Here is a 16,528-nt window from a genome sequence, read left to right as displayed (position 1 = left end):
TGTGCAATTTGAAAGTCTTAAGTTCATTTTCGCAAAAGTTATAGCAAATTTTTTATTTTCGAAATTTTAGTCTTATTTTGCACTTTCCGAAACAAAAAAGGATCGGACCAAAATTCAAAAACTGCAATTTTAAACCTTTGCTCATCTACTAAAAGAAGGATACTATAAATAAGATATTTGATTACCCTATTTTTACCTGTGGCGATATAAATGAAAGAACTGCCATTTTTGACACTTATTTGTTAATAACTAAAATTCTCGTCCGAACTGTGACGTGCATTTTTGTATTTATAATGTATTAAGTATATAGTACGCAAAAAACCCATTTGCAACCTGGCTGCTCAAGTGTCCCGAACATGGTATATTTTTGCCTTATTTCCCTGGTGTATTATAGCTGCCTATTATCAGAATGTGTAAATTTCGACATAAATTTTTTAAAATATCATTTTAGCAATAAGTATAAGGTAAAAACATGTAATATTTTTTTTCTAAATTCAACTTTAACTTCTATAAAACGTTAAAATATCGCTGAATGTACACATATGCTATTACTATACCGCCAAATAAAATTATTTGCGGTTGTGTTTACCAGTACAACTAAACGTAAAGTAACAAACAACTAATGTTGTTATTCTTTACAAAAAATATAGACGAATTAGATTCAAAGTTGTTTGAATTTCAAATTAAAACTACGTTGCGTAAATAACAAATGCATATTTTACAGGAAAATATAAGTAAGTGAAGAGATTTTTCTGATGCTATGTACATTGACACTTACAACATCTAGGTTTTTACAATATAGACATCGCATATTATAATATGTATGTTAAACAATTCTGAGGTAGGGACAAGAAAAATCTGTTATTAATTTTATTAAAGACCCATATAAAATAAAATTAAGAAAATGCAGTATTAAAACAATAGCATCTGAAAATAAAACACTGAAAACTTTTGTTTTCTACACTTCCACAAATATTATTAAAGTTTATTTGCACTATAGCTCATTCGACAGAGTGGATCTAATTCAGCCCTATTCTGTAACTTTTAACAAATCGAATAGAAATGACCAAGTCGAATCGTAATTACCCAAAATCGGAATGCTTGATATCTATCGCGTCATTTTCGTGTTTGGATTGGCATTCTGTAACTCACATCGTAAGCAGGTTAAATCGAAATCGGCAATTTCTATTTCACGCGGGCAAGAGGGGGTGGCAACCCCGCATTGTCAAGCGAAATTAGTGTTCTGTGACCTGTTTGTTACTGGTTCTAAATTTGAAATATGACACCGTTGCCATACCTTCAATTTTTCATACTATCACATTACATACATTTGCATTTTTAAAAATAGTTTTGAAATAACAAAAAAGAAAAGTTTTGAAAAGTAAACAATAAAATATTAGTGTAAATATTGGACACAAAAACCTCAAAAGATGATAAATGGTTTTAAATCAAAGTTAATTAAAATTCTTATAAAAAAGAAGATAAACTGATAAATAAAAAAGATAAATGAAGATAAGATGTATGATGTAAGATATTACTAATAATATACAATCTTAAGATTTGATTCCAGCTAAAATAACTGATAAACAACTTTTCCCAAAAACGGCGTCTTTCTATAATTATTTTCTTTTCTATAAGCGTTGATTGATACAAATACACATAGTTTCAAAAATTATGCATCACGCCTCGCATTTACGATGTTAACGCTTTTATAAATCCGTATCTTTATCACATCTTTAATGGACCTGTTTTATAAAAAATATACCATTTTTGGTTTTTTATTTTATTTCATTACCCATTTAATTGACCTGGTTTTGCCAAGGTGTAAACATTTGAAAAATTTATTCTGGTGAAATTTTCGAAAACGTGATTAAAAATAAATCGTACTTTAATTTCTGAGTTGGACCGTATAAGAATTATCGATTTAGTTGAAGAAGACCATTTACAGCGGTTCGTGGCGGAAAGAGTGGATGTTTCTCAAAGTGATGTCTCACGGATATGGAATAGGTTCCTGGAGACAAACTCGATACGGAATAGAGCTCGGTCTGGTGACCCCGAGTTACCAATGATCGACAGAATAGATATATCAGAATTTCCATATGTAGAAATTCTTCTGTGTCTGTACCAGCCCTCCAAAGAGAAGTCAGGCATGCCAAGGGAGTCAGAGTATCGTTGGCTACAATAAGAAGAAGAATTTTAGACTCAGGTTTGAGGAGTCGTCGACCAATAAATGTTCCTCAGCTATAACCTAGACATGTTTTGAACCGCTTCCAGTGGGCTCAAGAACACATACAGCTCCCCCAACAATTTTGGAAGTTTGCGCTTTTTTAGACGAGACCAGAATCTGTTTAAATAGTGATATCCGGCGAATTCGTGTGTGGCTAGTTATGCAGCTCTTGTTGGCTCTCGCCACACACAAATTCGCCGGTTATCACTATTTAAACAGATTCTGGTCTCGTCTGAAAAAAGGACAAAATTCCAAAACGGTTGGGGGAGCTCTATGTGTTCTTGAGCCCACTGGAGGCCGTCCAAAACATGTCTAGGGTGTAGCTGAGGAACCCTTATTGGTCGACTCCTAAAACTCTAAAATTCTTTTTCTTATTGTAGACAACGATACTCTGACACCTGGAGCATGCCTGAATTCTCTTTGGAGGGCTGGTACAGACATCGAAGAATTTCTACGAATGAAAATTCTAATATATCTATTCTTTCGATCATTGGTAACTCGGGGTCTACCAGACCAAGCTCTATTCCGTATCGAGTTTGTCTCCAGGAAGCTATTTCATATCCGTGAGACATCACTTTGAGAAACACCCACTCTTTCCTCCACGAACTGCTGTGAATGGCCTTCTTCAACTAAATCGATAATTTTTATACGGTCCAACTCAGAAATTAAAGTACGATTCATTTTTAATGACGTTTTCAAAAATTTCACCAAAATAAATTTTTGCAAATGTTTACACCTTGGCAAAACCAGGCCAATTAAATGGGTAATCCAATAAAATAAAAAACCAAAAATGGTATATTTTTTATAAAAGAGGCCCGTTAAATATGTGATAAAGATACGGCTTTATAAAAGCGTAAACATCGTGAATACGAGGGGTGATGGATAACTTTTGAAACTATGTGTACAAGTAAACTGGTATAATATATTTATCAATCAACGCTATAAGTCTATCTTTATATTTTAAACGCTCTTGTACAATTTATTCTTGTACATTATGCCATTGATTGAAATTGTAGAAGAAATAAACAAAAACAGTTTGGCAACACTGTGACTGGCAAACATTCAGCATTCAGATGCCAAATAAATTAAGGTTAGGTTCAATATACTCGTACAACATGTCTAAATTAAATATACAATTCCCTAAGTAAATATCACCACAGACTAAAAATTAAGCAGATACAAAAGGTAAAAATACTATAAATAATGAGAAATAACTAGTAATAAATTATTTTTAGTAGATATAAAATATAAACGACAAAACAAAATACAATGCGCTTGCGTCAAGCACAATTCCGATATCGAAATCTAATTTCGAGAGGGTTAATGGTGTCGAAGTCATTTCTTTCTATTCACTATTCCGATTGTAGGAATCCGATTCAGTCATGGAATCAGAGACATGTCAAGAATAGACTTGGCTAGGGATATGCCACTCAATGCATCGGGGTGTAACGTCGACATAGGATTGAGTGGTCTAGCCATCTTTGTCAGTCACATGCGCGGGATCGTTTAGTTAAAAGAGATAGATAGACCACCGATCGACTGTTTCCATGCTGTTTCCGCGTTACGCTTTTGTGGGGAGTATGCCGAGTCTAGGCTTAATATGTCAATGCATGGAATACCGATTTTGACTATTTCTATTCGACTTGGCCACTTCTATTCGATTTTTTTGACTTCTGTCATCAAAATGAGTTATAAAATAGGCATGATTGTCTTAAGTTGGTTATTCAAAATTGTACTTGTATTTTTTAATTTCCTTAGATTTTACTACATAAAGCTTAAGGCCTTTATTTTGAATGCGGAGAATTTGAAATTGGTCATTAAAAGAATTTTTATTATCTGGAAGGTGAAGTGTGTACGTAGAATCTGTTTTTCTATTATTAAAAGCACAAGACAGCCTTTTATGTTCTGCTATATGTTTTTTCAAATTTTCTGCCAGTTTGACCGATCTAGGTCATTTGACGGCAGTCACTACATACTTCAACCAAGTTCCACCCTCCTTAACCTATTCAGTTAAAGACTACAAAGTGTAAACGCATAATAAAAATACACCACGTGAGAAAGCTATTCAGCCGAAACAGCTGTAGTGACATTAATTTGTAATAAATTATGTGAAAGTATTGAAAACAAAAGTTTTCAGTGTTTTATTATTAGATAAAATGAACTTCCATCAGGCAACGTCGAACCCATCACTTATTTAAAACAATAGCATGCCAAACTGTAAACACATTAAAATACAAAACGACTGTCAAGTATTATACTTGTTGAAAAATCAATTTGTAAAAGATCATCTGGTTATAGTTCGTCCGCTATAACTTTTCCCATGCGTCACGATTCCTTTTCAAAGAAATTAAGTCAAACCATAAAGTGAAACGAACGTCGATGTGTATATACATTTTGTATATTGTATACGTATACTATATACTACACACTGCGGCGTACGTTTCACTTTATGTTTTGACTTAATTTGTTTGAAAATGAATCGTGACGCATGGGAAAAGTTATAGCGGACGAACAATATCATCCGTAAATCATATAAACCTAAAGCAAAAACTTACAAAAATTTGCTTTGTCCTGATGGGACCAAAGAAAACATACAAACATACAAAAGAAAACAAGAAAAGAAAAATCACCACGAAATAAAACTTAATAAGTAATATCGACCAACAGAAAACAAGTATGCAAATATCAAGCAATAATTTTGCAGAAGTATTTATTATGTATGTGAACATTGTAGCAATGACCATGTCGATTTACAAAAATCGCTGCTTACCTATGTTATGAATAAAAGACTACAGTTTGATCACTCGAATTGGACAGCTTAGTCCCATTTATACCATTTTCATTTTGAGCTGTAATTGGTAGTCTTGTAGTGCATTCTTCGACATCAGTGACATTGATTCTATTACCTGTGAAAGTTTCTTCCACAGATCTTTTCTCCGATTTGTATTAGTTATCTACGTCACCAGTTATTAGTAACTGTTTCTTAACTGTTCTCCATACTGTCACACGACATATCTCTAATTCAGCAGCGAGTTATCTAGTCCAAGTAATGAAGCTTAAAATGGGACACAACCTCGCAATTTTTACAGAATAGATCGATTTGCTTGAAAATTTGAGAATAAGTAGTGGATAGTCCAAGGATCAAAATCTATATGATGCCGAAAGGCGCTTTTACCATAGGGGTGGTTGCCACCCCATCTCGGGAGTGGAAATTTTTATTAAATTTCAATCGCAAAAGTTGGTAAAAACGTTCATTCTAAGCAAAAAACTTTCTATACATTTTTTTGATAAAATTGATAGTTTTTGATTTATTCGCTATCGAAAAATTAGTTTTATATCGAAAAAATCAATGTTTTTAATAAGTTTCCTGTTAATAACTCCAAAAGTTTTCGTTTTATCAAAACAACTTTACTTAACAAAAATATACCCTTTGAAAAAATAAACAAAAACTTTTTTAAATTTTCTTTAAGACCACTAGTAATCGAGCTATACTTTATTATATGTTGGGCCTTCTTCGTCAAATACTAAATATTGTAGTTTCAAAGTCAAAAACGGGAAACTATGCATTTTTCGAGGACAACTTGTTCAAACTAATTTAAAGTACTTAAAAATATCTATCTCCAAAAATAAGAAAAAAGTCTATAGCTCAAAAATTAAGTGACTTATAATGAAAAGAATGTCAGTCCCTATTCTTTTCAGCGAAAAGGTGATCGCAGACAACCCCTTAATCACCACCCTAATTAAAATTAGTCATTGACCTTATTTGGTCTTGTTTATTTATGTATTATTAATAGGCTCTAGAAGTTTGACCGGCTTAGAATGATTAGTTTAAAAAAAATGGAGTTAAAAGCAAATAACGAATTTTTGTAGTTTGGAAAAAATAGCTTTTTCTTCAGAATATCAAGATTAGCATCAGAGATACGAAAAAATGTTTAAATATGAAATTGTAGCTTGTTTAATTTACAAGAATTTGATTTTCAAAAAATTTTTCTACCTCAAAAATTGAGTGAGGTATTGACAATTAAAACTTGTAATAACATACAAAAACCACCTTTACCAACCCTTTCAAAGTCGCCTCTTTTTGCGATTGAGGATTTTAAAAATATTTAATATTAATAGGCTTATAGATCGTGTAAAAACCTACAAACTTATTTTTTACCAAACTTTCTAAGATAAAAAATAAAAAAGTGACGGTTAAAAAATCAATAATTTTTTTTTGAAAAAAAAAGGAGAAATCCAATTAGAAGCATAATAATGTAAGTTAGCGGTGTTTTTAGTGATTGGCCTTATTTATTCTTATTTATGTATTATTAATAGATTCTAGAAGTTTGACTGGCTTAAAATGATCAGTCTTTAAAAAACTGGAGTTAAAAGCAAATAACGAATTTTTGTAGTTTGGTAAAAAATGTAATTTCCTTCAGAATAGAAAGATCATACATACGATCATACATACTATTGTGGATCAATCTATCAATCAAAGATAGAATAAAAAATTTATTTTTTTATATAACACGGGCACATAAATTTGATCCACCCTGTATATTGATTTGTAAATATTTATTAGAAGTTAGCTTGCATGTAAGTGGGCCTCTCCTTTAATGAGCTTTTCGAAGAAGAATTAAAGACTTTTGTGAATAATTAAAGTGAAAGGAAGATTTGTTTAGGATCATAAGTAAAAAGATTGTTTATTACGGGAAAAGTAGAATCTACAGGTAGAGGTAATTTATTAGTTTCTAGAAAAATAGTTTAAAAGAAAGTTTGGAATTTTAATCTCTTTTTATTTAACCCCGAGTAAATGTTGTAGAATTCCCCGAAAGTAATTATTATGATGGTAGGAATATTTTTGAAAGAATGACTGTTTGTGTTCGAATGAAAAGAGAGGAAGGTGGAGAGATAAATATTTCTGATTGGTTAGGAAATTAGGAATGGGGAAAGAGAAGCTTGAAAGTTGAGAAAGTTTGAGAAAGAAAAGATTATTATGTTATTGGCATCGCTGAAGAGCAGTCAACGTTTTCGTGGATAGTTAGATAGCAAGTACCAGTGGTTGTTTGATAGTGGAGGATAGAGCTGAAAAGTGGAACGAGAGACAGATCAAATTGAGACGAAATACCTCTTTGATTCTGTATTATTGTGAGAAGGAGAGGAGAACAATTTTGGAGTTGTTTGAATCGAGTACTGGTTAAAAAGAGGCCTGGCTCGTTGTTTTTGTTGGAAAATTGGTGCTGGTGTGCTGCTAGATTGAAACTTGAGAACGGAGAGGGCTTTGATAGGTAGCCTAACATAGTCAACAAGGGAGAGCTGTTTTGGGTCAAGAGAAGACATCAGAGTGAGTGAAGCAAAAGGTCAGTCAATTTATGTGAAAGATATTTTTATGTTCGGAAACTAAAATTTTGAGTAAAAGCATATGAATTAAGATTCCAATATTTCAAAAAGTAAATAGGAAGTATAGGTAATTTTGCGAATACCTAAGTTTGTTTGTTTAGCTTGTTTTATCAAAGTCATCGGGAACAAACCGATAAATTGTTTTTTAACTAGAATAAATTTAAGTGGTAAAAATTTCATTCGGACAGCTGTGTCCACAGGTTTTAAATTTGATCGATTTTTAGAGTATTGATTTTGATAATAAAAGACAATTCTGTATGCTTATTTTATATTTCTATTTAATTCCCTTTCCTAATATTTTTTCCCGATTAGAACCAACTAAGAGATACTGAAACCACGAGAGAAGATAAGTATAACATCAGATAATTTAGATATTTTTTTTGTATTAAAAAAAGGCACCCTGAGATTTTTTTCTTAATTTTTTTTGTATGATTTGCGACAATTGGATAATTGATTAAATAATTAATTGGAGTAATCAAATAAAGATTAATTGATATTAAAGTAATAAAAAGTAAATCATAACAATACATACCTAGCATCAGACATACGAAAAAATGTTTCAATATAAAATTGTAGGTTATTTAATTCCCAAGAACCTGGTTTGAAAAAAACTTTTCTACGGCAAAAATTGAGTGAATCGTAAATGAGTATATCGAAAAACATTGATTTTTTTCTATACAAAACTAACACTTTGATAGGTAGCGAATAAATCGAAAACTATTAATTTTATCAAAAAAATGTATAGAACATTTTTTGCTTAGAACAACTTTTGCGGTCAAAATATAATAAAACATTTCCACCTCCTGGATGGGGTGGCAACCACCCCCATGGTAAAAGCGCCTTTCAGAATCATATAGATTTTGATCGGTTTACTATCCACTACTTATTCTCAAATTTTCAAGCAAATCGATCCATTCTGTAAAAATTGCGAGGTGAAAAACTTCGGTTCCTGGTCTAATCACTCTCATAATTATTTCTGAGTTCTCTTTACACGCCTAGTCGGCGCACCATTCCCTTAATATTCACCTACATAAATAAAAAATGAAGAAAAAGGTAGCCACAATCAATATTTTCGTAGTTTTTGTTCTTGCCTAAGACGAAGTGCACATCTGTCATTTAAGAAAAACTGTAACGATTATTGTGTATCTGTAGTGATCAGCTTACTACATATAATTTTAGGGGGGCGGAGGGGGCTTAACTTTTGGATTCCTTTTGGTAATCATACCTTTATGCTCATACCTTGTATGATCACTTTATACCCATACCTGGATACAGAGGGAATTTTATAAATTACAGAATAGTACTTTTCTAAAGTTTGTTTTTTAATGATTTAGGAAAATATTATTTACGTATGAGTTTCAGAAATAGTTCCGACACTTAATTTTTACTCTTGTTGCTCTAAGGATATTAAGCAGGTTTCAATTTGTATCTTTCTTGACTCTTATTAATAAAATTGTATTACTAAAGATCAAATCAAGTCATTTCTAAGCATCGTTTCTTGTAATTCACTTCTATATTTATATCTCACCATTATAAAGTCAAAATGTTAAGATCCTTTAGACCTCGTTCATAAAACGGAAAATTTTTCCTCGTCTCCCTTTCCACACTCTTGCAGTGTTTCAGTTCATTTAGTTTCCGTGCAAATGCAAGTTAACTAATACAATTATCGCAGCTGACACTTTCAAAGGACTTAGTTTCAACCCATCGCGTTCATTTTCCACAGACGCTTTCCCTTTTGTCACGCTAGAAACTGCCAGTTTCCCCAACTTGATAACGGTCCTACACAAAGATTGCGGCATGGTGCCATTTCTGGCGTTTGTTGAGTAATAGTTGTGGCGATTAGACTTTGATGAATAGAGGAAATGAATTTAAAGCATATTTTAGAAAAACGCCACTTTTATAAAAATGATGCTAGTAATAAAGGCAAAATGTTAATAAATTTATTTTTTAACACGGGGTTATAAGAAATATTCTTAAATGGCTAGCTGAAACATATATTATATGGACTAAGAGTCTACATATATTAATGATATTAATAAAATAATATCCGAGTACTTACATAATATGGCTTTTTTCAGTTGGTTTACGTTTTATATTTTTCTTATTTACTTGTCGTTTATACAGGGTGTTTCATTAATAATTGTCCATATAGTTACTGGAGAAACCTTAGCACAAAATACGAAGATTTAACCTAAAACACTTAAATAAAATGTGGTTCCTTACTGAATTACAGGGTGTTTTATCTAAAAATTTAAAAACTATTTTTGCTCAGCATAATAACACTATTCAACGTATCCTTTTCATACTTGGCAGAAAGTGCAACTACTATACACCCTACTAAATTATGATAAACAAACGTTTCTAGCTACTACCAGAGGTGCGCGACAGGGGAGAGGGAATGGTTGACCCTTCTCAAATTCTACGCCACTAGAGTAATTACTATTTTAGTGCCATTTTTAGATTCTCCAATAGTTTATACGTAAAAAATATACTCTTCATTGGTAACGATAAAGTCATTAGTTTTCAAGATAGTTGAAGTTAAATAGGAAACGGCAGAGTTATTTTGATTAATTTATGAGATGATTCATGTGATTAAAATTTAAAAATATTTGTGCCCAGTACTTTAAAAATATTTGGCGTATCCTTATCATACTTAGCAGAAAGTGTAAGTACTGTACATCCTACTAAATTAAGATAAATAAACGTTTCTAGCTACTACCAGAGGCGTACGACAGGGGATAAAGTCTGGTTGACTCTTCCCAAATTGTACGCCACTAACGAAATTGCTATTTTAGTGCCATTTTTTGATTTTCCAATACTTTTTATGTAAATAATATACTCTTCATTCGTAACGATAAAATGATTAGTTTTGGAGATATTTGAAATTAAAAATGAAGCGACACAATACATTAATCAAAATAACCGTGTCGTTTCATTTTTGACTTCAAATATCTCGAAAACTAATAACGTTATCGTTACGAATGGAGAGTATATTATTTTCATAGAATGTATTAGAAAATCCAAAAATTGAATTAAAATAGCAATTCCGCCAGTGGTGTAGAATTTGGAAAGGGTCAACCATTCACCTTCGCCCGTCGTACGCCTCTGGTAATAGCCAGAAACGTTTGTTTAACATAATTTAGTAGTTTGTACAGTACCTATACTTCCTGCCAATTATGAAAAGGATACGTTGAATAGTTTTAAAATGCTGAGCGAAAATAGTTTTTAAATTTTTAGATAAAACACCATGTAAGTCAGTAAGGAACCACATTGTATTTAAGTGTTTTAGGTTAAATCTTCGTATTTTGTGCTAAGGTTTCTCCAGTTATTATATGGACAATTAGTAATGAAACACCCTGTATATCTGTTTATTCTTTTCATGAGATCATATCAGAAACATATTATGGTTGTCACTACCAGCAATTTGTGTATTTCTACACTGTTCCTTAAGTCTTGCTTGTATTCTCGTCAATATCTTAATATCGGTGAAGCTTATTATAATTTTAATATACCCTATTCCACGAATATACGCCTGTTTTGGATTACTTCGACGAACGAATATTTTACTGTGCAAAATAAGAAGAACGAAAGTAAATTGCAAATTACATTGTTGTTTATTGGAATAATTATTAGCGCCATTTACTTTCGGACTTCTTATGTTGCACAGTAAAATATTCGTTGTCGAAGTAATCCAAAACAGGCGTATGTTCGTGGAATGGCCCATAATGTGTTGTCCGATCAAACCATAAAACATGGAACTGAGTGTAATATTAGGCGAGGAAATAAAGCACTGAAATCGCCTGAACCTTGCCTGTTTTTTAAAGTAAGACGGATCGTTATAAAACCTTTTGTTGACAATTTGGCATGAGGGACAAATTAAAATTGTATTGTTGTAGGCGGAAAATCCATTTTCCAAAGTGCATCTCAAAATGTTCAAAAAATAAAAATTCACAACTAGCAAAATAATCATGTAAATGAGTTCAATTTTCATACTCGGGGGGTTTTTGAGATCACTGAACAGGGATATCGGGCCGGTGAAGCTGTAAGAGGCACCTGGTGCTCGGTATCCCGGTATGCACGTCGTCTCCTGGAGTTTTATAGAAATTGATTATGAAAATCGTGGAAACTTGTTATCCCGAGGTTTTTGAGACCGCTGAACACCAATGTTGATTCAGCGATACTGGCTACATGGTGTCCGGTATTTATGTCATCTCCTGAAGTTTTATGAAAATTTGTTATGAAAATAGTTGAAATTTATTATCTCGGGGTTTTTGAGGTCCCTGAACACGAATATTGCATCGAGGATGAGGTACGAGGTACCTGGTGCCAGGTATCTACGTCATCTCCTGGAGTTTTATGAAAATTCATTATGAAAATAGTTGAAATTTATTATCTCGGGGTTTTTGAGGTCCCCCAATACAAATATTGCTGTGAAGATGTTGTACGAGATACCTGGTGCCCTGTATCGACGTCGTCTCCAGAAATTTTATGAAAATTCGTAGTAACATTTGTTGAAACTTGTTATTCCGGGGCTTTTAAGGTTACTAAGAGGTTTAATCATATAATCATTTAATCAGGCTCTGATATTAATTATTATTAAATCTAAAAAAATTGGAGAGGTTTTTTCATAATTCGCACACTGAATTAAAATAACTTACTGTTACTGTCACTCACTGTTGAATATTATAAAGAATTTTTATAAAATTTTCGGGAAATCATGTAGATAACGGGCGCCAGGTACATCGAACATATTCGTGTTCATCTACCTAAAAAACAGTGAGGTAATATATTTCAACTATTTTCCTAAATAATATTTATAAAACTCCAGGAGATGACGTAGATACCGTGCACCAGGTACCTCGTACAACATCTTCGATACAATATTCGTGTTCAGTGACCTTAAAAACACCAAGGTAATAAATTTCAATTATTTTTATAACAAATTTTTATAAAACTCCAGGAGATGACGTAGATACCTCAGATAACTCGTACAGCATCGCCGAAGCAATATTCGTATTCAGCGACCTAAAAAACATCGGGATAACAAGTTTCAACGATTTCCATAATGAAATTGCATACAACTCCAGGAGACGACGTACATACCGGGATACCGGTCACCAGATACTTCTTACAGCTTACTCGAGCCGATATTCCTATTCAGCGACCTCAAAAACCAGCGAATATGAAAATTGAACTCATGTCTATGATTATTTTCAGAATTAACTGTTTTGATGGGAATAAGCCACAATTTTACTAAAAAAATGATTTTATTAACTAATAAAATTAATAACTAATAATATTATCTACTTTAAAATGTATAATATAAAATATGTCTGAATTGCCGATATAAATGAGTCAGATTAAATAAATTATTAGAAGAATTCTTTACTAGGCAACAACATTTTTGTTTAATTCATTAATATTTTTTGTATTTTGACAACGGCATCCGATTTGGACCTCGAAACGTTAATAAAATAATATTTTTAGTAAAATTGTGGCTTATTTCCCATCAAAACTAGTTAATTATAAAAATGCCACAAGAAAATAGCTTCAAAACAACATTATTTTCAGAGTTGTGAATTTTGATTTTTTGAACATAATTGACAGAAAGCCCTAGGCCTCCAAGGCCTGTTGCGCTTAATAAATAAATAATTGACAGAAGGGGGCTCGATGCACCAAAACCGTTTGAAGGCCATGTAAAAAAATTTAGAAAAAATATTTTTGCCACTTCAGTTTTATTGGTAATGGCATTACACATAACATAAATTTTCATAAAAAAAGTTTTCACCCGTTTTAGATTAGGTAATATTAAAAATTTTCTTATTATTTTGTAACTTTAACGTCCCGAAAGTTTTTCCGGGTGCACTTTGGTTATATAGGTAAAATAGGCCAAATCGAGTAGTTTTTAGTCCTAAAAATCGTGGTATACTTTATGACCAATCATTTTGTAACACACTTTATATTCTACAGTAAATTTTAAATAATTAACAAATTTTAATAGCTTAACGCTTTTACTGGAATATACTTTCAATGATGTAGTTGGCACACAAATTTATTTGTGCCATATAAAAAAATTTCATAATTCTGAATAATTTTTTTTGTATATAAAAAGAAAAAAATTTTCCAAATCTTCTTTATTTGGCAGTAAATTTATTAAGTCCGTACCTCAGAAACTTATTTACTAAAATGGCAGTGTAAATGGTAAGCCCACCTGATCCGCTATTTAAAAACATTTCGCTAAAAAACAAATTTTTAGCCAATTGTACATAATTGAGATAACTATTAATACATATTATTTATATAGACATATATAGTGTTTCTTTTCTTCTGATTAAATATGAGAACTATAAACTTTCTTCGATTATATATGAAACAAAATTCCGAAAAAATCGTACTTCTGCACATCACCTAGTTGTGTTGTACAAGAACCTCTTTATATAGCTTCTATAGCTTCTTTTTGTGCGCTATGCGGCCATTCGTAATTTCACAACCCAATAGTAAGTAACCCTACAAATTATAGACGAAATAAAGAATTTCAATTATTCATTTCTGACTTAAACGTGTTTACTTACTAATAAAACGGCATCTATTCGTCGAAATCGTTTACTTAGTACGTAACAACTAATGACTGGTAAAAAGTTTATAGTTCTTTGAAACAGAAACAACAAAAGAATTGGTAGGCTGGATAATATTACCGTTTTTTGATTATGACATTGCTTTGTTATTCTCTTATTTGCTTTCTACTTCCATTTTCTATTTAAGACTTCCACAAGGAGAAACTGGGAATGGATGAGACGAGATGACGAACATGATGGAACAATGGGCACAACATAAGAACCAAGATAACAATATTAACCACGGTCAGTCTCACTTAATATACTGATACAAATGTATAGTCTAAGTAACAAATACAGTAAAACGGGTCAGATTTGTAGGTTTTGTGAGTTCCTCTTTAAGTTATAGGTCGGAGGCTGTTTTTCTTCTGGTAATGAAATATGTAATTAAAAATAGTTATTTTTGCTTAGATATATACCGTTAAAGCAGGACATATCGGATGTCCTAAAATTAATTAATTAATTAATTACACGTCCCAAATAAAGAGGTTCTAAGAATGAATAAAGAAATGGAAACTTTAAAGACCATAAAAAGAAGAACACTGGAATATCTCGGACATATTAGACGTGGAGAGAGCTCCAACTGATTATGCAGATGAACTCTGGATCAAAACTTCACGACGATGAGGGAGCACAACATACAAAGCAATCTTGACATCCAGACCGATGTGTATAAGGGTATTTTAGTTTTGAATTCTCATAAAGAGAAAGGCAATGTTGTACTAAAAATTGATGTTTATAAAAATAAAATGAAAGCGTAAATGAACACCTACAAGAAAGTGAAACTGGAAGGATACTGAAAAAAACTAAACAAATTGTCCAAACTCGATCAATTGCATAAGAAAATAGTAAACATGTATGAAAGACAGAGATAGTATTACCATCGCTTTTGGTCGGCCAAAAATTCACATGGAAAATATTCTTGTATGATGGACTGTCAGTGCAGTTCGCTCTCTTACACAAGATATCGTAAAATATCTTACACCCTTGCCAAAAGTACCCATTAACCAATCTGAAATTCATTTATTAACATCAATGACTCTATAGTGTTTATCGAGAAAATAAAGGATATCACATTGTAGTGATAGTGGGATATAATAGACTACAACGAATAGAAGAGATTAACCTGGTACGGACATGTCAGAAGAGCAGACCAAAATCGTTTGATCAATAGTATAAAAGAGTGGAGCCCGATAGGAAGAAGCAAGGGAGGCAGATCCTACAGATCTTTCAGAGATGAAGTGATCGAAGCAATGGAAAGAAGAAATCTACAGGAAGGGAACTGGCAAAACAGAAATAACTGGAGAGAACAGTTGAGTGAAGGAATACAGTGAAAACTGTAAAAATTCTTAGTATATATAAAATATATTAGTATATTAGTACATCTTAGTATACCTATATGACAATACTCCGACCTAGCTCCCAATTATAATTATATATTTATTATACCAGATGATAAGGCATTAAATTTCAATCACCAAAAGAAAAGACGATCACTCTGAAACAAATAAAAAGACTATTATTTATTTTTTATTAGGTATATCATTTTGTGTTTATTCTTTTGTTGTATCCTGATTTAATAAAATAGTTTTGATGTTCATGAATTTTTACAAGGTAGAAAAACAATCATAAGTACTTTATGGTTACGCTTCTTTTTTTCAATATATTTACAATGAATTTTTTTATCAAAGCATCTTGTACCGGATGACATCTCTTAAATTATATACAAATTACGTTGCAAGCACCTGCTAAATTTATCAAACTCCTTAAAAGAAATGTAGAATCTTGTGGAAATAGAGCAAAAAAGGGATATTAGGATTAAATACATGGAAAAAACTTTTCAAGATATACGAAGTAACACTGGCATCACAACAAACACCAATTGCGAATCTGGACCTCCACTTACAGTTGAAGAAGTAAAGTATGCCATCAAAAGTACCAAAGATGGTAAAGCAGTAGGCCCTAATAATTTTCATTCCGAATTCTTAAAAACGTATGGACTACGACGGCATAAAATGGTTGACAAATATATTACATGACACAGGCATAATTCCCCAAAGCCATGGTTTGAGCCATTTACTTAAAACATTTCTAAAGGTCATTCACAAAAGAATATATACAAAGTGCGAGGAACAACTAACAAGAACACAATTCGGATTTCGTGATGCTCTGGGAACACGGGAGGCCCTTTTTGCTGTACAAGTGCTATTTCAGAGATGCAGGGATGTAAATTGTGATATATACGTATGCTTTATAGATTACCAGAAAGCATTTGACCGAGTAAAACATGACAAATTAATAACTC

General features: G+C 32.0%; 1 protein-coding gene across 1 annotated transcript in view; it reads left to right on the top strand.

Moving 5' to 3' along the window:
* LOC114331002 (transcription initiation factor TFIID subunit 13) overlaps positions 1-14,427 on the top strand; it is an 88,085-nt gene extending 73,658 nt beyond the window's left edge. Inside the window, exon 4 of the mRNA XM_050651611.1 lies at positions 14,372-14,427. Within this exon, the coding sequence (XP_050507568.1) occupies positions 14,372-14,412 (41 nt within the window). The 3' untranslated portion in view covers positions 14,413-14,427. The remainder of the gene's footprint in view (positions 1-14,371) is intronic.
* The last annotated feature ends 2,101 nt before the right edge of the window (positions 14,428-16,528 follow it).

This window comes from Diabrotica virgifera, chromosome 5 (assembly GCF_917563875.1).
Source record: "Diabrotica virgifera virgifera chromosome 5, PGI_DIABVI_V3a".
NCBI lineage: Eukaryota > Metazoa > Arthropoda > Insecta > Coleoptera > Chrysomelidae > Diabrotica > Diabrotica virgifera.
The sequence above is the reverse complement of the archived record's forward strand: the minus strand, read 5'-3'. Positions and strand labels throughout refer to the sequence as shown.